A 25254-nucleotide genomic window follows, 5' to 3' on the forward strand; every position below is an offset into this window, starting at 1 on the left:
ACACACACACACACAGACAAACACACACACAAGAGGGAAAAGTTATTTGCAAGGGTCAGGGTGTGTGCGCGCGATGTGTTTATGGGCCAAGCTGCATGAGAATGCCGGATACCACTGAAGGCTCGTAAACCATCATAAAACGGACATTACCCAATATCCCTTCGCCATGCCCGAGCCGACGAGGAGAAGGCGAGCTTCTCGGCAAGCCTCGTCTCTCCTCAGACTCATCTCCTCGCTGCCCGCCGTCTGTCTCCTCCACCTCAGCCTGTGCGCAACCCGCTCGTGGGCCCAGCAGACGGTGCCCATCGTGTCCACGGCGCAAGGGCGCATCCGTGGCATCCTGACCCCACTGCCTTCTGACCTCCTGGGCCCTGTCATCCAGTACCTGGGGGTGCCCTATGCCAGGCCCCCGACCGGGGACCGGCGTTTCCAAGCGCCCGAGCCGCCCTTACCGTGGCCCGGAATCCGGAACGTGACCCAGTTTGCGCCCGTTTGCCCGCAATCCTTGGACGAGAGGAGCATACTGGGAGATATGATGCCCTCGTGGCTCACGGCCAACTTGGACATCGCGGCCACCTACCTGACCCACCAGAGTGAGGATTGTCTCTACCTCAACATCTACGTGCCCACCGAAGAAGGTGAGGATGCATGTCAAAGTCTCAGCATTCCTAACTGGCATCCAAAGACAAAAAGAAGTCATACGGTACACAGAAAGCCTTGCGTGATTGCATTTCACCATTCACAAATCCACCCATTCATGTGGATGCCGTCAAAGCCCTGCTTGCTGTGAAGTGGTGTCAAGGTACACGTATACACAAAATTCAAACACAACAATCATAATAATCATAAATAAATCCTCCCTTCCAATCAAAATTCTGCATGTGCATGTACACTTGCATTTACAATTTCTTCTTGAATGGTAAAACACTTTTTGTCTCTTGAAAATTGAATACAGCGAGCTTTCTGAAATGCTTTGCCTCCCAGTTCAGCTTCGCTTTGTACAGCAGTTACCTTCATTTTACTCTTGTATGACTATTAAGTATGTTACAATGTTTCTCACGTTGCCTGGACAGTCAGTGAAGGTTTTTTGATGACTTAGGTTTGACCTTGAAATTACTATCTTGTATTTCTTGTTGTAATTATTAAAAAAAAAAAATAAATAAATAAATAATGATACCAATAATTTGGAAATGAGCATACTGGATCAGCTTGTGTTTGATTTTAGTGCTTCCGCTGTAATTCTTCCTTTTGCATGCACGAGCTGGAGCTTAAAATGCAGACACCTGCGCCAGTTGCTGTGGGGTTTGCGCCTCTACTTGTGGAGAGAAGTGAGAAGGACAAAGACTCACTCATGCATGCAGAGTGGTTCATACATGCCGAGTGTGCGCGCGCGCACACACACACACACACACACGCACTTGTTTTTTTTCTCCATAACTAAAATGAAAACTATCACATGCCTCCATTTATATCCACTTGTAGAAAGATTAAGATAAGAGGGCCGGGGGGCAAAGCAGAAGGATGCAGGGGAGGTTCCACCTGCTCGCAGATTGATTCAACGCATACAAACAGACAGGAGGCCAATCAAGCTGTCACTCGCTATTACACACACACACACACACACACACACACACACACACACACACACACACACACACACACACACACGCAAATTCATTCTCTCTCTTCTCTCAGACATTCACGAGGAGGGTGGGCAGAGGCCCGTGATGGTCTACGTCCACGGCGGCTCATACACAGAAGGCACCGGCAACATGATGGACGGAAGCGTGTTGGCGAGCTACGGCAACGTCATCGTCATCACGCTCAACTACCGCTTGGGCGTACTCGGTAAAGTAATACCGTACTCGGAAATGATGTGCAAAAGTGTGCAAGATGTATCAAACTGCTGCGCTCTAGCCCCCAACTACTGCTGAGGAGGACCGACTCAATGTCACATTAGGATTTTTTATTTTTAAATTTATTTTTACCGAAAGTATCAATGGCTGGCATTGGCAGCCTTTATGATTACCTGATACCATATAATAAGGCCGGTATGGACTCAATACTTTACCCGTATTGGTATTTGGTACATCCCCAATTTCAGCATTACATAGAATGATACATAACATATTTGCTCATATAGAGGCAAGGGGTGTTTACTCAACTGAACTAAGTTCTAGGGATGTGTTCGGCCAGGGCATTTATGGAGGCGGAGGATTGTATTTGCACATATCCATTTGCTAAAGAAGATTGTTTTTGACAAATAAATGATAACACACTCCACCTCTTGTCTAGTCAGCTGGGATAGGCTTCAGCTTTTTTCAATTAGAAAGAGCTATGACGAAAAGAAGCGCCTCTTTCAGTTCAACATAGCTGCTTGGCATCAAGATGCCACCAGATGGCACCATAGCAATATATTTTTTTATTTTAGACATGGCTCTGGCTTGAGCACAAAACCAGCAAAGTGTTGGGTTATTCAGCAAAGAACGGCGGATAAGAATCTTAGTTTTTTTGCATTTCAAATGTTCTGCTCATGCTTGTCATGTTTCCCTCTGCCTTAGCTGTGAATGCGAGCGTGGATGCTTGTTTTTCTTTCTGTGGCCTGCCAAGTGTGGTGTGTGTTTGGTTGTGTATTGATTAGTTTGCGTCCAGCCTCTCTTAGAGCTCAGGCCGTTTGAGGAAATACAGTAAACGATCTGGGCACCCTGCACACCGTGTGTTCATTTTTTTACTGTTCTAAATGAGTGTGCTGTATCCTCCGTAAAACATTTGTTTGTATGCAAACAATGCATGCTGAACTTTACCATTTTTTTTTTATTTACCACTCTGCCCTTTAGAGAGGAGCAGCATCAGTATAATTACCAATGATGCTATTTTTGGCCCGCTAATATCATTGCACACTTGCTGAATGAGAATTAAACCGGATGAGCGGAGCTAATTTTTTTGGGGGGTGGGAATTGGACTGAAAAAGCTGCAGACAAGCAGAAAGGTCAGCACGTACATACCTGAACATATCATACACACAAATGATTAAGTGATTTTACAAACATGTTCAATTAATACAACAAATATTGTATTAAAATGAATGGAATCAAGTGAAAAATATGCCCTAGCAACCCAGCCTGCCCACCAAATTTAGCCCAATGTCAACATGCTGACGCATGACTGTAATGTAATGGAATGTAATGAAATACAATCTATTCTTATATAATATAGAAACATTTAATACTGTACATTCCATTGTGAGACAAATAAAGGTTTTCTTATCTTATTAATACTATAATGCACCTGTCATAAAGCTAAATGAGCCATCCTAATATTAATTAATCTTGTCTTGTACGACACCTGTTGCAATGTGTTAACTTTATCTTGACGGGTTAGTGCACAAAGCCTCCATTGATTGAATATGATGTAATCCTGACCGCATTGATAAAACACAAATAATAATAATTAAAAAAAAAAAAAACACGACTGGCATCATTTTTATGTGGGCCACTGAGCGTATAAGCAGATATGTTACATTGTATACTTTTGCGCGAACACATTATTTTCTTTAAGTAATCATACATTACACCTCTATTTCCATGAATAATGATGATGCCATTCGCGCCCACTACTTCTCCAATGTGTTCACAAGGTTTGCGAGCTGACACAGCACGTTTTCTCATTAGTGATTAGTAATCATTTTCCCCTGAAGTGGTATTAAATATGTAGTTCAAAAAATGTATGCGAGAAGCATTTATGTGCTCAGTTTCCTTAAATAATTAAAAAGCATATTATATATTCCAGCTTTGAGAGCAGTTCCACATGCAAATCATGAAGATAATTTTGCCCAAGGTGGAGGCGCGTATCTCTGCGAAGATGTTCAAGCCCAATGACTGTGGCTGAGGTTTTTACAATTAAAATATTCAACAATGAAATCACAGTGATATGTAACGCTGACTGGGCCTTTGAGGATTGCTTCAACGATCATGAAACATTGATCCCATGTTCCGTCCATGTTGGATGCCTTGGTTTTACAAAAGCTTCACAAATGGCGTCACCCATTTTTCGAGTGCAGTTTTTGGGAGAAAAAAAACTAATGATGCTCTCATTTGAATTCAAAATTCACTTAGTCATTGTGAAATTGTGATTGGTCGCATGAAAATCAGCACTTCGAAATCTCTTCTAAATCTTTCTCAACGGGAAAAGGGTGCAGTGCTTTCCCTGTTGGGGAGGAGATCCTCGTTCAAGTTTCTTGGGCTCTTGTTCACAAGTGAGGGAAGAGTGGAGCGGGTGATCGACAGGCAGATTGGCGCAGCGTGTGCTGAGGTGCAGACTCTCTCTATCCGTCTGTTGTGATGAAAACGGGAGTTGAAAAGGTGAAGCTCTCGATTTGCCCGTCGCTCACCTGTGATCATGGGTTGTGGGTCATGACCGAGCCAGCAAAATTGCGGACACAAGCGGCCGAAATAAGATTCCTCCGCAGAGTGTCTGTGGTCTCCCTTAGAGATAAGGTGAGAAGCTCGGTCATCTGCGATGGACTAAAAGTAGAGCCGCTGCACGTCCGCATCGAGAGGAGCCCGGCGAGGTGTTTGGGCACATACCATTTGGAGATGGGATACATGAAGGGATTGAGTGGGGCTAGAATCTTAAAAAATGTTGCAGGCTCAATTCACATTTACTCTTAATTTCTTCAAAAATATTTAGGTGAAGGATTGCACTCATTTAGATTTGAAAGAATATTGCTTGGTGAAAACTAATGGGGCTGTCCCATATTAATTCAACAACAAACCTCAGGACTCCTCACAAAGACTGAAGTCTCTGTAGAAGGTATAGTCTGGACTTTCCTGCTGATACTGCTGCCCCTGAGACCCAACCGTGGCGTTTGCAAAACTGAATGAGTTTTCAGGATTGTTGGATCCTCCAAATGGCGATTCATTTGTCAAAAGAATTATGTAAAGCCATTTCAAGCAGGCCTTCTCATCGCCTGGTACTTGGGCCCCAATGATTTGAGCTGAGGAGAGGCTCATCGGTTTTAACAAATGACACAAATCTGCTGCTTCTTCATGGATGTATACCCCAAAAAAATAAAAATAAAAATGGTTCATTAAGTTTGTTGAATGGCTGGAATTTTAATGACTATTCAGGTCGACCAGAACGATCCCGTTTGTGTTTTAATCATCTGCGTCTTCTGTGTTTACATCACCTCTATTAAGATCATGTTCATCATCATCATCATCATCATCATCATCATCCTCCATCACGGGTGACGGCGTCTTCACCCGTTCTTCGTCAAACTTGTTGGATGTGTGAGGTGAGCCGGCGGATGCAAATCACGCAGTTTCTTTCTCCTCTTCCTAATCGTATTCGGCGGGAACTCGAGCATATCTTGAACAGTCTTACAAAATTCCAATGCTGACCCAGATTTTAGTGTGAACGCATACAGAAGATTCAAAGCGACCCAAAAAAGGAAACCAGCTTTAATTGGCCATTAATATGCTGCTTGTTTGAGAGGATTACTGGTGTGGGTTATAAAATGAATGAGTTTCACTTTTTTTTTTCTCATTCATTCTTCTCTCATTGCACTGAATGAGCTTCTGCACAGATGAGATTCTTTAAAAGCAGAGTGTTGAAATTGTGTCCAATGGTGGAAGCCAGCTAGCCCGAGGATGTTTTGAAAGCCGAGAGATATATTTGGAAATTAAGAGTTTCAAGACAGAGTTAAGGTTTCAAGCAAAGTGTAAAAGAAAGGCCTTTATGGTCGGGTGCGGGTTTGAAGTTAGGGTTCATAAGAACAGTCTCAAGACAGCGCTTGGCTTCCAAATTTCGTCTAAGATTAGGGTTTGAAGCCAGGGTTAGATTTTAAGTTGGGGTTTAGTATTAGGGTTTCAAGACAGAATTAGGGTTTTAAGTTAAGGTTGAAGTAAAGGTTTGGGGTTCAAGGTTCGACTTGTAAAGGGTTTCAAATTGGGGTTACAAGACATGTTTAAAGTTTGAAATCAGGGCTTCAAGCTTGCTTTTCAGCTGCGAGTTAAGGTCCATAATTAGGGTTTCAAGCAAGTGTATGGGATTGAAATTGGGGTTTCAAGATAGGATATGGTGTCAAGCAAAGATTTTTTTCTATTTCATCTTAAAATAGAATAAGGTAATTGTTTCTAACCAGGTTGAGGTTTTCAAATGATACGATCCAGCATGGGTTCAGGGTGCAAAATAGATTAGTCTTTCAAATAAGGGATTTGAAAAAACGGTTTGGGTTACATTCCAAGCAGCTACACACCTTCAGCGTGAATTGTGTACATTATTGAATATGATGATACACACGGTGTGTTGACACAGTGTGTGCCTCCGCAGGATTTCTGAGCACGGGGGACCAGGCCGCCAAGGGCAACTATGGCCTACTGGACCAGATCCAAGCTCTGCGCTGGGTCAAGGAGAATATCGCGGCCTTCGGAGGAGACCCAAACAGGGTGACCGTGTTCGGATCCGGAGCCGGCGCTTCTTGCGTTAGTCTTCTCACTTTGTCTCACTACTCTGAGGGTAAGTAAATAACTAAGCTGCAGTCACCATGTTAGCCACATTCTTTTAGTTCAATAAGTAACACAGTCTCCTCACTTTGTCTCACTACTCTGAGGGTGAGTAAATAACTAAAGCTGCAGTCAGCATGTTAGCCACATTCTTTTAGTTCAATAAGTAACAGTTAAAAAAAAAATACTAAATAAATAAAAATGATGGATAGTAGCCAGAGACAATATTCAAACTCTAAACGTGACAGCTGTGTGGCAGACATGACAGCCAATTTTCCAGAGTGCTATTCATCACCCCACAGTTTAAATTCTAAACACAATAATAATACACACACACACACACACACACACACACACACACACACATCCTCCTCGGAACGTGATTACAATTTGTCTTCCTGTCTGCTTCAGATTTGTTTCACAGGGCCATCATCCAGAGCGGCAGCGCTTTAGCCAGTTGGGCTGTCAACTACCAGCCCAGCAAGTACGCGCGACAGCTGGGGGAGCGGGTGGGCTGCGGCATCGACGACAGCACCCAACTGGTGGCCTGCCTCCAGGGCCGCAGCTACAGGGAGCTCGTGGAGCAGCACGTCACGCCGGCCAAGTACCACACGGCTTTCGCGCCGGTCATCGACGGGGATGTGATACCGGACGACCCGCAGATCCTGATGGAGCAGGGGGAGTTTCTCAACTACGACGTGATGCTGGGGGTGAATCAGGGCGAGGGGGTGAAGTTCGTGGAGGGCATCGTGGACTCCGAGGACGGCGTCACGGCCGAGGACTTCGACTTCGCCGTGTCGGACTTTGTGGATAGCCTGTATGGATACCCGGAGGGCCGCGATACGCTCAGAGAGAGTATCAGGTAAAAATGTTTCCATCATGTTTTTAAGTCGTAGTGTCGCCGTTTTACATCTTTCAAAGGACGGTTAATGTTTTACAAATTAGAAATAAATAATTCAGATGTGAGAATGTGTGACCTAAGGTTTTAAAGTAATCTTGCATTTAAAGTAGCGTTTGGGTTTCAAAGTAGGGTTTTAAACTAGGGTGAAGGTTTCAAGGTCGAGTTTTGAACTAGGGTTTGGGTTTCAAAGTAGGGTTTTAACTCTGGGTTAGAGTTTCTAATAAGCGTTAAAAACACTATACTGTAGTTAGCGTTTCAAAGTAGGTATTGTAAGAAGGGTTACAAATTAGGGTTAGGATTTCAAAGGAGAGTTTTAAACAAGGGTTCAAGTGGGATTTTCAAGTAGGGTTTTAAACTAAGGATAGGGTTTTAAACAAGAAAATTACACATTGATTCCCAATGACACATTTGAAAAAGCATTCGTTACATTCGATAACATTTCACATCATTGTATATTTCTCAATCTTTCTCCATATTTTTCAATATCAATCAAAATCATTCCATGTCTTTCCATTCAGCATTTCAGCCTTTCAGAAAATTGCAAACATCTAGTTTTGATTATAAGTCTGATACATTTTTCTTGTTAACTTTTGTTCGTCTCAGTCCCTAAATTGGCTCAAGTTCGTTGTAATGTTTTCTTTTAGGATTTTATTATCTTAACATAGAGGCTGAATAGGAAAACAGCGTCATGATACATTAGCACGTCATGTCTATTTCGCTTGAGTGCTAAAGGACTCATTTTAAGCGATGGTTTGTTACAATCACGTTGCTAAGCAACTGTTGGAAAATGACTCGCAAATGGCGCTTGTTTCTTCTGTTTCCTGCAACCGCATGCGACATGGCAACTAGTTTACATTCAACGGAGCATTTCTGATGACTTGAAGCCACCATATTTTTCAGCTGTTCACTGGCCGACACAAAAATCTATGTTGTCATGTATTTTCGTGGTGAATGATTGATCGATAATGTCCTGAATTGATTGGCTCAACTAGCATGCCTTTCGTGTTTCTCTCCCAAAGGTTCATGTACACGGACTGGGCCGACCGTGACAATGCCGAGACCCGACGGAAGACTCTGGTGGCGCTGTTCACAGACCACCAGTGGGTGGCTCCGGCAATCGCCACGGCGGACCTCCACGCACAGTACGGCTCACCCACCTACTTCTACTCCTTTTACCACCACTGCCAGAGCGAAGCCACGCCCCCCTGGGCAGACTCCGCACACGGTGATGAGGTAAGATATTAAATCCTTACCTCCTTATCCTGTTAAATCCTTATATTGAACTGTTTTTGTTATTTTGTGAGTCCCAGACATGACATTTGGGAAATATTTTTCAATTATGGCCACAAAATACTGCAATAAATAACTAAGGAATAATGTGGGCACCCAATACTAATTTGTGGCAGTAAAATAACTGTTGCTTCATTGTGGCCAGTTGGATAAGCAAATCAAGCACACCATCTGTGACCAGAGCAATACAATGGCTGAGGATAGTGTTGAATTTAATTTGAGGCTGGGGATGAGCAGTAAAGATATTCTGAAAAGCTTGCCATCACAAGGAATTATTCATTGTGTATTGCTACGGTATTATTTCTAGCAAAAGTATGCTCCATATGCTTACCTAGGTGTCCAAGTTGTTCATAGGAATGATCTTAAACCCCAAATTTGTATTTTGTGCGCAACATTTTGTGGTCACAAATGAGCATTTTGTCTGAATGTCATTTCTTACGCTCTGTGCAACTAAAAACGGGAAAAAAAATGATCATGGAAATTTAGGGGCTGAAAACACAAATAAATGTTCTATGATTTGGAGATGTATTGATTGTTTGGTGAAAAATAACGCTCCAAAATTCCAAGATTTTTTGGGGATTCCAATCCCATAGGTGTTAATCCGAGTGTGAATGATTTTTTTGTCTATATGTGCCCAGTGATTAGCTGACGGCCAGTCCAGGGTGTACCCCGCCTCACGCCCAAAATCAGGGCGAGAGGCAAGTTCTGAGAGAGCATGTAAACTCAAGATTTGAGCCCCAATTCTTGTGTCATGCTAAGCATTAAGTCATATTCTTTACCGTTAATTGTATACATTAAGGAAGCATGTTCACTTTTTGACAGCTGAGGGGAAATTTCACCTTGAAAGAGGGGCACTGTGACAATGATTGACATGTGAGATCGTCCAATGATTGCATGAGCTTGATACCAGCAGTACTTTGAGGGAGGAACACCGAGCACATAGGTTTTACTTTGTAAGCCAACCAAATTGAAGTTCAACTCAACAATAATTGTGGTCAAAACTTGCCGAGCTCATACATTTTCAATATCAGATTGTTTCACACCAGACTTATTTATTATACAAGAACAAACTATATGTTTTTAGAAGACTTTAGTATCTAAAGGCAGAATGCTAGCAGTTAATGGAGATGGACTGCGGCAGCATCTCTTCCCGCCCACCTGCACGCCGCAATCCTGAAAGTGTGCCGATAAGGCCGACCCTACACACAGTTTTTTCGTCGTCAGCTTCATAAATATGTAGCTCTTTCTTCCGCCTCTCTTTTACGACTCCATTAAACGGACCGCGCTTCTCGGGTCGGACATGCTAATGTTAGCGTAGCTGCAGCTAAGGGGTCTGATGTGCCTGACTGCTTCTTGTGGTTGATCAACATAAATCTAGCAACAGAGGAGAGGTGTTGCGCTCATGGTTGCCTGCGGTAATAATCACGCTTGTGGAAAATATTATATATTACAGTGATAATAAAACTGGCAAACCGCAAATCTCGTGTGAGCAGTAGCACACTGTCATCCGCTCAACCCACAACGTGGAGATTGGATTTTTTTATTGTTGATGCTAGACTGAGGATGTGTAAAAGATTAATGGTTAAAGAGATTTAAAAGATTCAGAGAATGTTTGGTGACTTTAGAAGAGCTGCTTATTATACCTAACCGGCGTGAAGGCTTTTCAATTCACACAGTTTTCAATACTGTATTCCCTTTTCAGACATTTTTTGTATATTTACCTGGGACTATATTAAGTATCTGACAAATGAAACATCCAAATTTGTAATTCTATGGATGAATGATAAAAATAGCAACTTACTCCAATACGCAAGCGGGTGAATCTATAAAAAATTACTGGATTCAGTCATGTTTGGGCTTTAACAGAAGTCGGCATTTTACAAAATGTTGCCAGTCTGTCATTTGTCATCCGTCAGTGGCCTGGCCGTCAATTTTTCAAGCTGAACCAAACTGTAATGGTTAGTCGGTCAGTCCGTCATGTTATTTTAACCGCATTCCCGAGAGAAAATTTCACCGGTCCGCTAATCTTGCTATCATCAGTCTGTCAAACACCCCCCTCTCTAAAAATGTCATTGTCCAACAGATAATAAAATCCACTGTGATAAAAATGATAAATGGGGTGCACTATATGTCAGTGTATCTATATCATAGGATGGGAGTTCTACACACACATACACGAACATACATTTCATATACACTTATTTGCCAATCTACTGACCTGTAAAAGTAAAGTGGAGGCATGCTGGTGGCTGCCTGCAACTGTTTTAACCCCTAAAACGCCAATCGGTTTCAATTCAAAATTTAAAATTGCTAATCCTAACCAGAATGTTGCTTTGCATTGTTGCCAAGGTGAATTCCAATCCAAGTCGATTGTACTCCAACACCTGTCCATAAATGCTCGTGGTCTGCTTCTTCTTCTTCTTGGTTCATTGGTAAATTACAGCTCTTTGGTGCATACTGCCACCTATTGTACAGGAAGCACAAAGCTTACTTTATTACACATTAGTTAATGGCCCCATTTTTCATTTTGCACTCGACAAATACTCCATAGACTAAAAAAAAAAAACGAAAACTAATTCTAAAACTAAAGCAAAATGGAGCATCAATTTCAATAAAATATAAGAAACCCACTTTAAAAATGAATTAAAACTAACTGAAAACAAAAGTCAAACCAAAATAAAAACTATGATGAAAAATACAAAACTATTGTAATCCTAAACACTCAAATACTTTCAAAGTCCACACTCAGCACTCACTATGTGTGCGTCTGTGCATACGTGCAGCTCTGCGAATAGTAGGACACGGTCGCACTGGATCTCAGTTCCCAAATGATTAGACGCGACCTGTCAAGCTGAAGATGAGTTTAGAGAAATGACTTTCAGCTCCCTCAAGCATGAAGACGTGTCTACCTCCGCTGACACTGTGACATCACATTTTGCCATGAGTCATTTAAACTTAGGTTTCCTGTCAAGAGAATGTAACCTGTCACACTAAATGCCCCCTCCCACTGACATCTTTGTGTGTGTGTGTGTGTGTGTGTGTGTGTGTGTGTGTGTGTGTGTGGCGTAGGTGCCGTATGTATTTGGCGTGCCCATGGTGGGTCCCACCGATCTGTTCAACTGTAACTTCTCCAAGAACGATGTGATGCTTAGCGCCGTGGTGATGACCTACTGGACCAACTTTGCCAAGACGGGGTGAGTGTTTACAAAAGCACACGGATGCGCGAAGGATTGATTTGCCCTCCGAGGAGATGTTGTGTCTTTTAACTGACTACTGCAAGAAGCCAAAAGACAAAAGCACAGCTTCAGCATTCTTCACATCTATTTATATCAGCCCTTCAAGACACACGCATCCATTTGTAATTTGTTTTTTTTTTTTGGTTTTTTTTTAAAGCTGCAGTGCGCAACTTTGCTAGCCCCCCTTTGGCCAGACTACAGTTACTTCCATGCATGGGCGTATTTACTGGAGACCTTTTTCCCCATCTCAATATAGCAGCCATAAAAATACGGAGCACTGATTATTACATTATACTGGGTGTTGCAAAAAAAAAAAAAAAAAAAAAAAAGTGGAATATATGTACACAACTACATGTCAGCGAAACAAAATTTAAAGTCGGTCTCATGTTGAAAAATAAAAGATGTATTCATCAAAGCTAAAACAATATGTTCAAATGGGTTTTCTCACCGATTTCATAAAGCTTCACAGAAAGCAATATGAGCACCGCCTGTGAGACGAAACATTTCCCTTTTTTCATTCCTCTCTGAATGTTTGGTACCATACCCAAATGTACTTTCTCGTTGGTTTATTTTTAGTGAATTTCCTGAAAAAAAGCACACTGCAAGGGCTTGTTTGACCTTGTTCCACGACATTCTCACACGCAGTCTTTTTAATGCTCATAAATGTCATTCTTCAATCTTCACCCGGAAAATAAGAAAAAGCAAACATAAAATTAACATTAAAGTTAAGCTTCATCATTTGAGCAAAAATTGACTATGCTCTGTTATATCGACTACCTTGTGAGTCACAGAACAGTATTCTGTGAACGTGTATCTAGCGCGAGTCCTCCTTGGGGTTGCGGGTGAGCTAGAGCAGTGATTCCCAATCTTAATTGAGCCAAGGCACATATTTCAAGTTTGAAAAATCACACGTTACACCACCAAACACACTTGTCACAAAAAGAGGATACAAATATCAATTTCATCCTTTTTGCCATATTATAGAAGATCATTTATTTGTTCTTGATGTCATTATAAATCGCCAGCATAGATAGAGGGACAATGATACATTATTTGCAAATAAATCAATATCTCACCAACTAAGTGAAAGCCCAAAGATTCCCACTATAGAATTGAAAATATGCTCTACTAGAATAAAGAAAAAATGGACATTCATTGTAAAGAAAGGAGAAAAAAGATTTCACATTGTGAATACACGCTGCCTGTGTGGGCAGCACAAGAGCAAATTTCTTCCATGAGAGAAATAAGAGCCAAGATTCCTGCCGCCTTTGCTCGTAAAACCCAAACACCTCCTCACATGAAATCACATTTTCTTTGTTGCATTCTCAGGCACGTCAATAGCAAGTGCTTGTTTTATAAGACACAGATAGGCCCAAACAGCCCATCAATGTGCACATACAATACATTTATTATACACTACTGTCGAATACCATGCCTGTTGTCATTGTGCAGTGCGTTACTATACGTTGTTGTTGGCTTAGCCTTATTCTGCCGGCCTCCTGAAGCGTGTGTGCATCCTTCATAGACAATGCTAAACACACCAAACAAAATGACACACTCTCCAGTCGGGACAAGGTCACTCATAAACACACCGGGACGCACGTCAGGGATGATTTAGAGTCTAAATTTTAGACGCAAGATGCCGCATTGGCCCGCACTGACCACCTCTGCCACCCCTGCTCAATGAACAGCCTGTTCTCACAAGCCATCATTACAGCGGAACCTCCAAAGCTGAAAAGAATCCGTTCTCAAACGCTGGTTGTTGTAATTTCGAAAATTCATTTTTTCCGTAAAGCTACAACGTCAAGCGAACGCTAACATTAGAAAACTTTAAACTGTACTAGCGATGTTTTTAGTAAGGTTTTAACTTTCTTCGTTTCATACAAGTGTATATTTGAATAAAACGACCAAGAAATAAAACTTCTTACCCTTTAAAGCTAAGTCGATTTACAAATAGGAAAAAAATAATAATTTTGATGGAATACTTCTCTGGTCATGTTCAGGTTTGCTTTGTGCTTGATGCTATATACGTTTACACATTTATGAAGATAATTTACATTTAACTTAGGTGTGCTCTATTGAACAGCAACAGGCATTGAGGCAACTTCTTTTCCCACATCATTAACATGAGAAACAACTGACCAGTATAATCGTCGTGCACTTGTTGATCAGCAGTTTTTTATTTAATGCCTTAATGACATCTTGGATCACTGATAGTATCGTGATTCGCCCGCCTGACTTAACACGCAGGCAGTGTGCTCACCCATGACCCGAAGGAGGACAAGTGCCATACACTGCAAATCATAAAATCTGAGCTTGAATATCTCAAACCAAAATCTGCTTTTGTCTGTCAAGGTATTTCTTCTTACACTAGAAAAAAAATGGTGTTGAATTTATCCATCCATACATCCATTTTCTAATCCGCTTATCCTCACAAAGGTCGCGGGGGTGCTGGAGCCTAGGTGTTGAATTTACTCCATTTTATTTCATCAAGTGGCTGCACAAAACAATCTGGATCCAGATTAATTTTTAAAATAGATATACAGTATATTCTACTTATACACCTGTTCTACGATTTTGGTCATGTGACCTTCGAAAGCTGAGCCGTGAATATTCATTAACTGAGCTTTGAGCATTGTGATGTCATTTTCCGTGCACAGCAAGTGACAAAATGGCCGCCCTCTGAGATGACAGGTGGCTTTTGCTGCTTAATTCACATTCCACTTAAACAAGATTAATCAGAATGTCGTGTTTAGCCGGAAATTAAAGAAAATTAAAAAGAAGTGAATAATGCCTCAGGTGTAGTAGGTGCTATGAATACATTAATTTTTCAACACCCGAGGGGGATTTTGGGATGAGCTACGTTTAGCTGTTTTGCCAAGTCAGAATTTCCTGTTATATTGGCAGATATTTTTGCTTAAATTTAGTCATATATTCGTCATTTCTTTGCTTGATTTTTTTTTTTTTTGCTGTTTAGAAGATGGAATGATATGTGGTTGTCATCACAGTTTTCCTCTTCGCTATTACTGGTACAATGCTGTGGCGGAATCATTAAAAAAATAAATAAACAAAGAACACATGCAAAAAGCAGACGCTCAATGAACTTAAGACTCTCGGGTTTTTCACGCATGATTGCAGTTTGAAGTTTCGTTTTCTTTTTTGCGTATATTTTTCCACTACCTTCATATTGAAATTCAAATTGTGCCAACGTCACGACCAGACAAGCAAAAGATATGACTAAACTTGACCTTAATGTAATCCGGAAAGCAAACAAATGACACTTGAAAAGTGCATCGTGATTTAAATGCCGTTTGTCACAACAGCATCTTGAAGCTTTTCTTTGGACTGCGACTGGGCGAATCCGAGATGCCTTTTCAAACCACTTTTCACCAATGAAAGCCGAAGCGACGTAATAAAAGAAGAGGGCGCCGTTATTCCTGCCTCCTTTATAATATCATATGAAAATGAACTGCCACTTGTTGAAAAATGTTTCTGTAGATCCAATTTAATTATCTCAAAGTGGAAGTACATTAGTGGCCGTGGAAAATCCAGAAAGACTCCACATGAAAACGGTCAAAATGTGACAATACAAGCTTATGAGGGGACCTTTTATCGCTTTGCGCTGACAACACATTCGAGATAAAAGCATTGGTTGTGTTTGGACCGTCTTTCAGCGCTCCAAGTGAGTCGTTCCCAGTAATTAATCCATTGGAGGCACGCTCCACCGAGACTCTTGCGCACTTTGTACAAAGTATTACAGAGCGGCCTTCATCTAAATCACAGAGAAATGTTGTCAGTCGGGGCACACGGAATTAGAACAACGTGCCATGGCAGAAAAAACAGTTCACTGTATGGGCATATGCCTCATTGCAAAAAAAAAAAAAAAACCCCAAAGCTTTCAATTTGGAGTTTTAAGGGAGAAAGTGTCAATTACAGCTGTGGAAAAAGCAGCAGATGCCATAAGAATCACACAATTTTTTTTTTTTTTTTTACCACGTGCCTCTGCCTGGATGTACAGCAATGTTCTGAAATACCACCAAGACTCAAAGTATACAATCAAGATCAAAAGCAGTTACATGCTAGCAGAATCACATATTGGCTTTCTCTGCGGGAAACATTTTTTTTTTTTCTCAAGAGTACGATCATTGTCTTGTCTTGCGTTACTTGATTATTGATTGAAAAGATGTTCGGCCACTCTATTGATGACAGAAAGTCCTAAGAGGGTGTGCGCAAGGTCGGGCGGAAAAAAAGTCTTCGGCGGCTCTCCTGACATTTCCTAATGCAAAAACACATGAATGAATAATACTTGATTGCGCCCGTGTTGTTCGACCGGAATGTGAAATGGATATTTACCATGCCTTGGTTCAATTTTAATGCAGGGTGTTCACATGTGAAGCCTGTAGTTATTGAAGTATTTAAGAAGGGCTTTTGGATTTGATTTGCCGAGTCATTACTATGGCGGTAACACGCATTTGTCAATGTTGAGTTCATGTTGTCTTAATAGGCACGAGAGAGTAAATTGATTTCTTCACGTTAAAGTTAAGTTATGTAGCTTTTCATTTGGAGTTGACGGTTTCCCTCGGACAAAATCTCTTCATTTGGCTGTCAAGGGTACCACGTAAGCGTAAGGAAGGTCCGAAATCCATTGATTGGAAGAACATGAGGAAAATACGATGCTCCTGACAGACAGCATTGGCGGCCTGTTGGTTAGCTTATCTGTCTTCGAGTTCAATGTTTGAATCTTGAGTTTGACTGGTTAGCCATCCAAGGTGAAGTCTGCCTTAGAATCATGAAGTCAGGTGGGATAGATTCCCGTCCTGTGAACCTGAACGTATTGTCAGAAGAGAACATTTATTTATGGGTTGTGGTACAGAAAGCTGTGGACTTCGAAATGACTTCAAAGAATGGCGTGCTGGGACTTCTCAAATCTTCCTTGGATATCCTTTTCTGTACCTCAAGATTTATAGCGTTCCCTTTTTTGTTGTTTCTGAGTAAAACCTGGATTCTTCCAAGTGTCATCCAAAGTCCAGGGGCCTCATTGTACAGAGACTTGCGTGGCTTTCATACTAAAATACGCCATATAACCAGGTGCAGAAAATATCGAACACACAAAAAAAAAAAAAATAATAATCCAGATGCGTGAGTCTCCTCGTACACATGAAGCCAAACGCATTCCTTTCTCAATCAATGCGAAAATGTTAGCGCTACCAGACTCTTCCCTGTCCACCGACTTATATAAATATGCAAATCAGGATAAACGATGCCTGGTTGGTGGTTGGTCGCACATTTCCACGATCCTTTCACACTTGACGCATCTGAACATGAGTGTGGAAAAGTGCGCCAGCCATATTTTTGCACGCACCATCCTCTGTATATGAGGCCCCTGCTTCTTTTGACCTCCTTGTCAATGTTGAAAGAAGACCTTTCACAGAAATGCCCTATTAGTCAAACTCTCGTAGTATTCCAATTGTGCGTCAGTTTGCATGCAAAAAGCACGATGGAGATGTTCGATAATGTCATCTGACGTTCCTGAAAAAAAAAAGTTATATTAAAGAACGGGACAAGAATGAAATCTTCTTTGGCTTTTTAAAGCCAAACAAGCAGATCCAGTGCGGATGTTTGTCATCCATTCTAATAATTTGCGCTGGATTTCCATGAATTACTAGCAACGATTCTAAAGAGCTTGTCTGCTCCACTTTGAGTGAATCATCAGTAGTGTCCTTCAAAGAGTTCCAAGATTACTGGGGTAAGGGTATAATTTGGAACAGAGAGCTGGCTAACAACCTTCTTTCATGACAGGTTTCTTTGCAATATGTTGAGCTTTCTCCAGTAAGGGAAAGAAAGGGCTACCTCTTTCATTGCTTCAAACAAAGCTAAGGTTTTGCTTGTATTAAATAATACCGCAATGACAATTAACTTGTTGCATGTTCAGGTAATCCTGTATTTCAAATCGTTGAGTCTGACAACACCTTTTTTGACTTTGCGCCAACATACTGCAGAAACTTCAAATATTGTATGTCTCCCTTTCCAGGGACCCCAACCAGCCTGTTCCCCAAGACACCAAGTTCATCCACACGAAACCGAACCGCTTTGAGGAGGTTGCCTGGTCTAAGTACACCCCGAAAGAGCAGCTCTACCTCCACATCGGTCTGAAGCCTCGCGTCCGAGACCACTATCGAGCGACCAAGATCTCCTTCTGGCTCCAACTGGTTCCTCACCTACACCACGTGAACGAGCTCCTCCAGTCGGTGTCCTCTTTTACGCACAGCCCCTCTCCGCAGGACGACACTCCTTATTCCTACACCAAGCGCCTCTCCAAGGGATGGCCTCCGAGCAGCACCCGCCACCCGGGATCCCAAGGAGGTACGCAACAGCCTCCCGAGTCAGCTCTAGGACAGGGCGGCGGCGGCGAGAACGGAGTCCATGTCGCCAACGAGGACTATTCAACAGAACTCTCCGTGACCATCGCGGTGGGAGCCTCGCTGTTGTTTCTGAACATCTTGGCGTTCGCCGCTCTACTCTACAAGAAAGACAAGAGGCGGCTGGAGCATCGCCGGCCACGTCCGCTCCCTCCCCCGCGGCGAGATATCACGGCCGCCGATGTCGCCGCTCACCTTCAGGGTGAAGGACTCATGTCATTACAGGTGAGTCAGCGGTTTTTGTCCGTGTTCAATGGAATGATTTAACCTTGATCTTGGCTGGCGTTTCCGTCATCTTTCTTCTCGGCTTGTGGCCGTTTATTACGAGGAGACAAACTGTGTTGCAGAAAAGTCACACTTTGGTTTGATTTGTTTCTGTTCTTCTTCAACCCTGTTTTGACAAATCGCCGCCAATCGATCATAAGAGTGCAGCGAGTACCGCTCCATCTTTTGACCACTGCGGTTGGTGCCACAAGAGTACCAAAAAGAATTCTTTTGAGTACCCCTTTATGATTCTGTTGCCAGACTTCAGAAACACGAAAGTGGGTAACTCTGAGTTGAATGTTTGTACAGTGTGTCCCCTTTGAGTCTTAGAATTGCCTTGGGGCACCATTTTGCTTCTCACAGGCCAGTCCAGGTTCAATGCCAGACCATGAGGTGGGGGTCGGGGGGGGGGGCGTCTGGAACCAGTGGCCACATAAACGTTTCAGTAATGTAATTAATCAAACAATTTCATTACAAGTAACACAAAGCCATGTGAGGGGTTTGTGCGTGAGTATCTTTATGGTGCTCTCTTGTCAGTGGATCAGCTGCCATTGGAGCACATCTGCAAAAGATAGCATGCCATTGGAGCGAGAAGATGTGTGTGTGTATGTGTGTGTGTGTATGTGTGTGTGTGTATGTGTGTGTGTGTGTGTGTGTGTGTGTGTGTGTGTGTGTTTGGGCACATGCGCACATGTGAGTCGTGTCCAGGTGCCTCACTCGATTCCCATTTAAAGTCATCTGTGGACTATTTGGCTTGTTGTTTGCTCTGTTTGTTGGCTCACACGTGGTGTTAGCGAGCACTAAATGCCAGATTTCCTTTCAAACTGACATGCTCTGCTGATTGCCGCGCAACTGCTTTTGTGTCCTCTTTATTTGGAATATCCGCTCCTCTTCCGCATCTATTATTTCCCCCACGGGTACATCTAGTGTGACAAATTAAAATCCAACACTTTGTCTTTTTTTCCCTCCCCATGAGCACATTACCGATGTGATGTTTGCGTTACTCATAATTGTGACTGCGGGACGAAAATGGCAGTAAACGAACACAAGATCTATAGAGCTTGCATGATTCTGCATGCTTGCTTTTAGGTGTAAGACTCTGAATTGTGTAATTGTGTGAATGTTTGCTTATATATGTAGCCTTGTGATTGGCTGGCAACCAATCACCTGTCATGTTAATGAGGACAAGCGCTTGAGAAATTGGTTGGATGATTGAATAAAATGTCCGTGAAGACGAACCTGTCACCATGCATTAGCATATGGCATAATTGTCATGAATACAACCCGATGGGCCCGGTTCTATGTGCTCACTCTCTCCCTGTTGTGGTTCCGGCTCACACCACTGCAAAGTGTTTGTCATGACATGCTCATTTATACGTTTTGGGATTCAACCAAATGTAGGAAAACAAATGGGCAAAGGGGGGTGCTGTGCTGGAGTCACGTGACCAAGGTCATCTTTTTAAATACAAGTACAAAGATTATTCCAAGGTAAAGCTATACTGTTTGCTGAGGTGGGCTGGCAGTTGGGGTGAAGTTCTTTTAAGTTTGATGGGGTGGTTTAAGGGATCTTTTTTTGGCTTTGAATATATGACATGTAGGGCCCTAGTTACATGCCCAGTACAAGTCGGGCACAAAGTGTCGTCTAACTGTGCGCATGTCTTTTCTTTTGGTATTTTCCTAGACTTCGACGCGCGCAGTCAGAAATGAGTGTTTGCACCTTTGTGACTTGATTCCCAGCCAAGTGAAGCGGCTCGCTTGCTGGAGTCTATGCAAGACACGTTTATAGGGGACTGCAAAAAGCTCTCGACTTGCGGATGATGTAAAGTTCTCCGCAGTTAAGTGGGCACTTGGAGACTGCGTTCCACCCCCAATCGTGCATCTTTTTGTGACAACACATTTATGCAGACAATATATCAGTACCCACAGTGATCTATTATTTGTCCTCTGTGTAGAGTGACTGATATTTGTGCCGCACTGATGAGCTGAGAGACGAGTGAGCATATAGATTGAACAACATATCAATCTGTCTTAAACTGCGCCCATGTGACCAAGGCAGAAATACCAGAAGGGGCAGCACAATGACCAATTGATGCAGTGTAACAAAAAAAAACTATTATTTGTAACTTTATGCAATTATGTATTTTCTGTCCGTCTTTTACAATATTATGAAGTGCTATTTTTGCTCCACACTTTTTGCTGGGCTTGATTAATGGGATATCCATTCGTTTCAAAAGGAATATATAATTTGAGATTTCTTAGCCCTCTGTTTTGAAAATCTAGTCTTAACGCTGCTTAAAACTGTTCGGGAATTAATGCTTGGATTGATGGTTGCAGGTGAAGCAGCTGGAATCTGATGTGGCGTCAGCTGACGAGAGGAACAACACGCACCACCATCACACCCTGGACACGCTGGACGCTCTGGACGGTTTGGACACGCAGGACATCTACAGCACCCTGGACACGGTGCGCCTCACCTGCCCGCCTGACTACACCCTCACTCTGCGGCGCTCGCCCGACGACGTCCCCCTCATGACCTCGCTCACCCCGGGCTCGCTACCCGTGACGCCGGGCTCGCACCCCGTTACCCCCGCCACACCCATGACCCCCATGACGCCCGGGTCGGTGGTAGGGATGCGGATGGGCCATCCCCACCAGGGATACACGCACCACAGCCCGTACAGTAATACGCACTTGCCACACACACACATCTCCACGCACACACACTCTACCACACGTGTATAACCGCAGCAAGAATCTTGCCCCCAGCGGGACATAATTACAACACACATGCTTACACGCATACACACACACACACACACACACACGAAACCATAGCACACAAATACCTCTACTAATGACCCTGCAGGATTGTTCCAGATGGAGAGACATAGCAGTAGGAGGAAACAACAGCTGTGTGGGAGCAGATGAAGAAGTGGAGATGCATTTCTACGGAGGAGAGCTTTGGATATGCCATGTTTGTTCGAGGCGGCGCTCAAGCAATGAGCAGCAGGTCGGTGGTGGACCAGCTTGTATCTGGCGAATCTTCGGATATGGCGATGAGCAAGAGCAGTCAATTGGGGACTTAATTTTAACTCGTGTAGCTAAGGGGGCGCTCGAGTAACAGCGGTCTGTGCTGGAGCAAATTGTATGCGGCGCAGCTTTGGATATGACGCCGCCTCCTTGCTCTTGGCTGCGCTTGAGCAAGTAGCGGTTAGCTGTGGACCAACTTGTAGCTCTCTGACTGGAAGTGTCGGACTTAAGTTGAGAAGGTACAGAATTGACCACGCAGAAAGAACGGGGGCGAGACAGAAAGGGACTTTGGCTGTCCACCTGAACAACCTGTGAAATGTGAATGTAGCATTTCTTTTTCTGTTTTTCAACAAAAAGAGATTTGTCCCGGAACAAGTTGAGCTGAGGAGAACATCCTAACGAAGGAGAGCAGGAGGGACTACATATTAAAAAGAAAACAACCTTAGCTGAAGGAAAAATAAAGAGATTCGAACTTGACCGAGAGCGGTATATCGTACCAGCTCTCCGAGATGTTCCACTCGAGCATCACTCTAACCAGCTATGTGTTCAACTACTGTAAATAGAAGGGAGAGATGATAGCTTATGATTTATAGCATTTACCTCGATCTTGCATTGACTTATTTAACCACATTATTGCTTTCATTTCTGATATTACTCTATTGTTGTATAGATGTCCTGAAGCAAGGCTGGTTGTATGTCTCGCTCGCTCACCTACTTTAATATTTAAAAGGCGTTCTTTTGCTGTTTGTCATCATTTCAACCAGTCTCCACTGTAATCGTCTCGGTCTACTTGTTTCGTCGTCAGAAATTCTCGGACAGCGTCCTGGCTAATTGTTTGACCACCAGGGTGATGAGATCGTATTGTGTAGATAATGCAACATTGCTAAGATGACTGAGCACCAGCCAACCGCCATTCAGAACGCTTGCCCTCCTTCCCCTTCGTCTGGCCCTAATTTCCTAAAAGGGTCCAATTCGGTTGAGTTATTTTGAAGGCTGCTTGTTTTGATTCACAGGTTACTGGGGAAGAAAAAAAAAACTGAGCAAATTAAGATTCTACCTCCATTGTTCACAATGACCAGAAAATACAATAATTACAAAAAAAAAAAAACATGAGGTGTTGTATGTAATTTTTTTTTTCTTAAATTAATATTTTCTTTGCAACCACTTCTACGCATTGTAGTTTTTTGTTGTAGTAGTTTTTTGTTTAACCAACAATGGCTTAAAACTATCGCCATAAACTCAACAAAATATAATTGCATCCTGATAAGAAAAAAATCAAAGCAAAAGAATGACAAGCATCCTGCCATTTGACGAATGAGTCACTTTCACTTCTTGGTTCAATTTTTATTCTTGATCATTACGTGGCCCTATACAGGGCAAGGAACCGGAACCGGATGATTTCTGGCCAATTAGAAAAAAAAAAACAGTTGCCAAAGTATAATTACATTTAATGATAGAAATGTAAAACAAGTATTTTTAATATCATGGTAATGAAAAAAAAAAGTTTTCTAATGTCTTGCAATAATTTCCTGGGATTTGAATGTTGAATTTATAAATCTTTCAACAAGTGCTCTAATAAAGGGTTCAATTACTTTCACTTTTATTCTCGCATAATAAAAAAAAAGAAATGATCCATTAATCATTTGTTTTTTGCGTTTGCCATTGAAGACTTGCTATACTAATCTCATGCCGCGTATTGCTTTTTAATTTTTTTTTTTTTAGCATTTGAAACACCCTTGCAAGGGCCGTTTAATTTTTTATTTTTATTTTTTGTAATCAAGTTGCCATTCTTCTAGTCAGGCTTCAGCTTCTTGTGTAAATCATGACGAGTTCTACTTTGGACAGATTTTGGAGGTTATCCAGCTGGCTTCACACAGCTTAAGGGCTCTTTTGTCAGTTACGTTTCGAATAAATAAATACGAGTGCATTCATATGAACTAGTCACGTCGCAGAAGTGATGCCGCTCTCGTAGCTGCCACAAAAATTGACTTTGACAAAGGCCCAGTCCTGTTGCAAATCAAAAAGTTGGCCAACCTGCATTTTCACTTGAGTAACCCTTTTGCAACGGCCTCAACTTCCGTGTTGCGTTTTCTGTTCCCTCACTCAAATGTTCATTCTCCAAAACCATGCTACTTTGCCACACTATTTAATCCAATATACATAAGAGATTTTAGTTGATGTCAGCCAAACACCTGGAAAAAAAATGTAAATTTTTGGATGGTAAAATAAGAAGTTTTGCAAAAAAAAAAAAAAAAAAATCCCACTGAAACAACAGTGGAACAGGTTGATTGAGGCATTTTCTTTTTCATATTGACTCGGTGGATGGTGCGATTGTGTGAAAGCATAAAACATTTCTGCTGCAATTTTGAAAAATAAAAATACCGTATTGATATTTTACAATTTAGGAGCTATTCAAATGTCTTGTGTATTTCTTGATTCGGAATATGCTTGTCAATGCCTTTTCTGGGGTTTTTTTGGGGGGGGGGGGGGAGTATCACATATATAGGTGCATATCCAAAAAATGATTAAGAAATCATAGAAATGTTTTTATTTTTTTTCCAGCAGTTTGACTAAAAAAGTGGAACTGATATATTTTACAGATTCATTAAACAAACACTACTTAATTTCTGTATTAAAAATAATGTTGATTGAATCTCCTCTTGGCTCAAATCATGATATATTTCTGTGTGTGGCAATATAAGTTTCACTTTTTGAATCTAAAGGGAGTTCTAAGTTATTCTCATTTTTGAAGATGCACCTGCTGTCTGTCTTTTGAATGTGTGAAGTCACCAACCACAAGAACCTTTTTCCACCAGTTGTATCAAATCCAAGGCCTGCGGGCCAGCTCTGGTTTGCCACACCATTTCTTGTGGCCCACCAAAGCACGTAAATGTCTGCTCGCGAGTATTTTTCCTTAGCTGTCAATATTTTTGAAACAAACTTCACTTGGATGTCTCCCCCTATGAAAACATGGTTTAACGCCTCCATTTTACAATGTTTTGTTGATCTATGTATGCTGTTTGTCTTGTAAGATTTGACAACAGCATCGATGACATAATACTGGAAAGAGAAGTGCTGACATGGACAAAAAAAGGTTTATTATTCAGCCTATCATCCACTACAAATCGAACTGATTAAATAAATAGCGCTCACGTAACTTCCACTCATTTGAAAACAGTAATAAAATCCCCCAAATAATGGAGAGATTGCTGCGAATAATGGAAGTACAGCAGCACCTGCCAGCTGGCTAAGGAGACCCTGCGAGATGTTGAAAGAACCAAACCCATGGCCCACTTCCAGACCGGACTGATGTCTTCAAGCATTGTGTCCCTGACTCTAATCCCATTAACTCCATCAAACTGGCGTTAATTTGATTTACACAAGGCAGCGGTTCAGTTCAAGTCAAGTGCAGGTGATATCGTGTCACATCAACACTTGCGTAATGGGACCCCGAGAATATCTTTCCGTTGGAAATGATAGATTCAGAATCACTCCAGGCAAACAATAATGTTTTGCTGATTGGTGAACGTCACCCTCCATCATAGCCACAGTCTCTGACCAAAAACTCTTTCAATGATGAGAACGGGGAAGGTTGCTCAGTTTCCGTC

The 25254-nt window shown here is 42.1% G+C and overlaps 1 protein-coding gene across 1 annotated transcript; it reads left to right on the forward strand.

Annotated features, from left to right (window-relative positions):
- Window positions 1-22: 22 nt before the first annotated feature.
- On the forward strand, window positions 23-24053 carry LOC109523401 (neuroligin-4, X-linked-like). Its single transcript, XM_019882537.1, has 8 exons — window positions 23-638; window positions 1696-1848; window positions 6334-6519; window positions 6918-7368; window positions 8427-8640; window positions 11767-11891; window positions 17965-18577; window positions 20951-24053. Exons 1-8 carry the CDS (start codon window positions 167-169, stop codon window positions 21356-21358), a joined length of 2622 nt encoding a protein of 873 aa, XP_019738096.1. The 5' UTR covers window positions 23-166; the 3' UTR covers window positions 21359-24053.
- The last annotated feature ends 1201 nt before the right edge of the window (window positions 24054-25254 follow it).

This window comes from Hippocampus comes, unplaced genomic scaffold (genome assembly GCF_001891065.2).
Source record: "Hippocampus comes isolate QL1 unplaced genomic scaffold, H_comes_QL1_v1.1 scaffold111, whole genome shotgun sequence".
NCBI classification, from domain to species: Eukaryota; Metazoa; Chordata; class Actinopteri; order Syngnathiformes; family Syngnathidae; genus Hippocampus; species Hippocampus comes.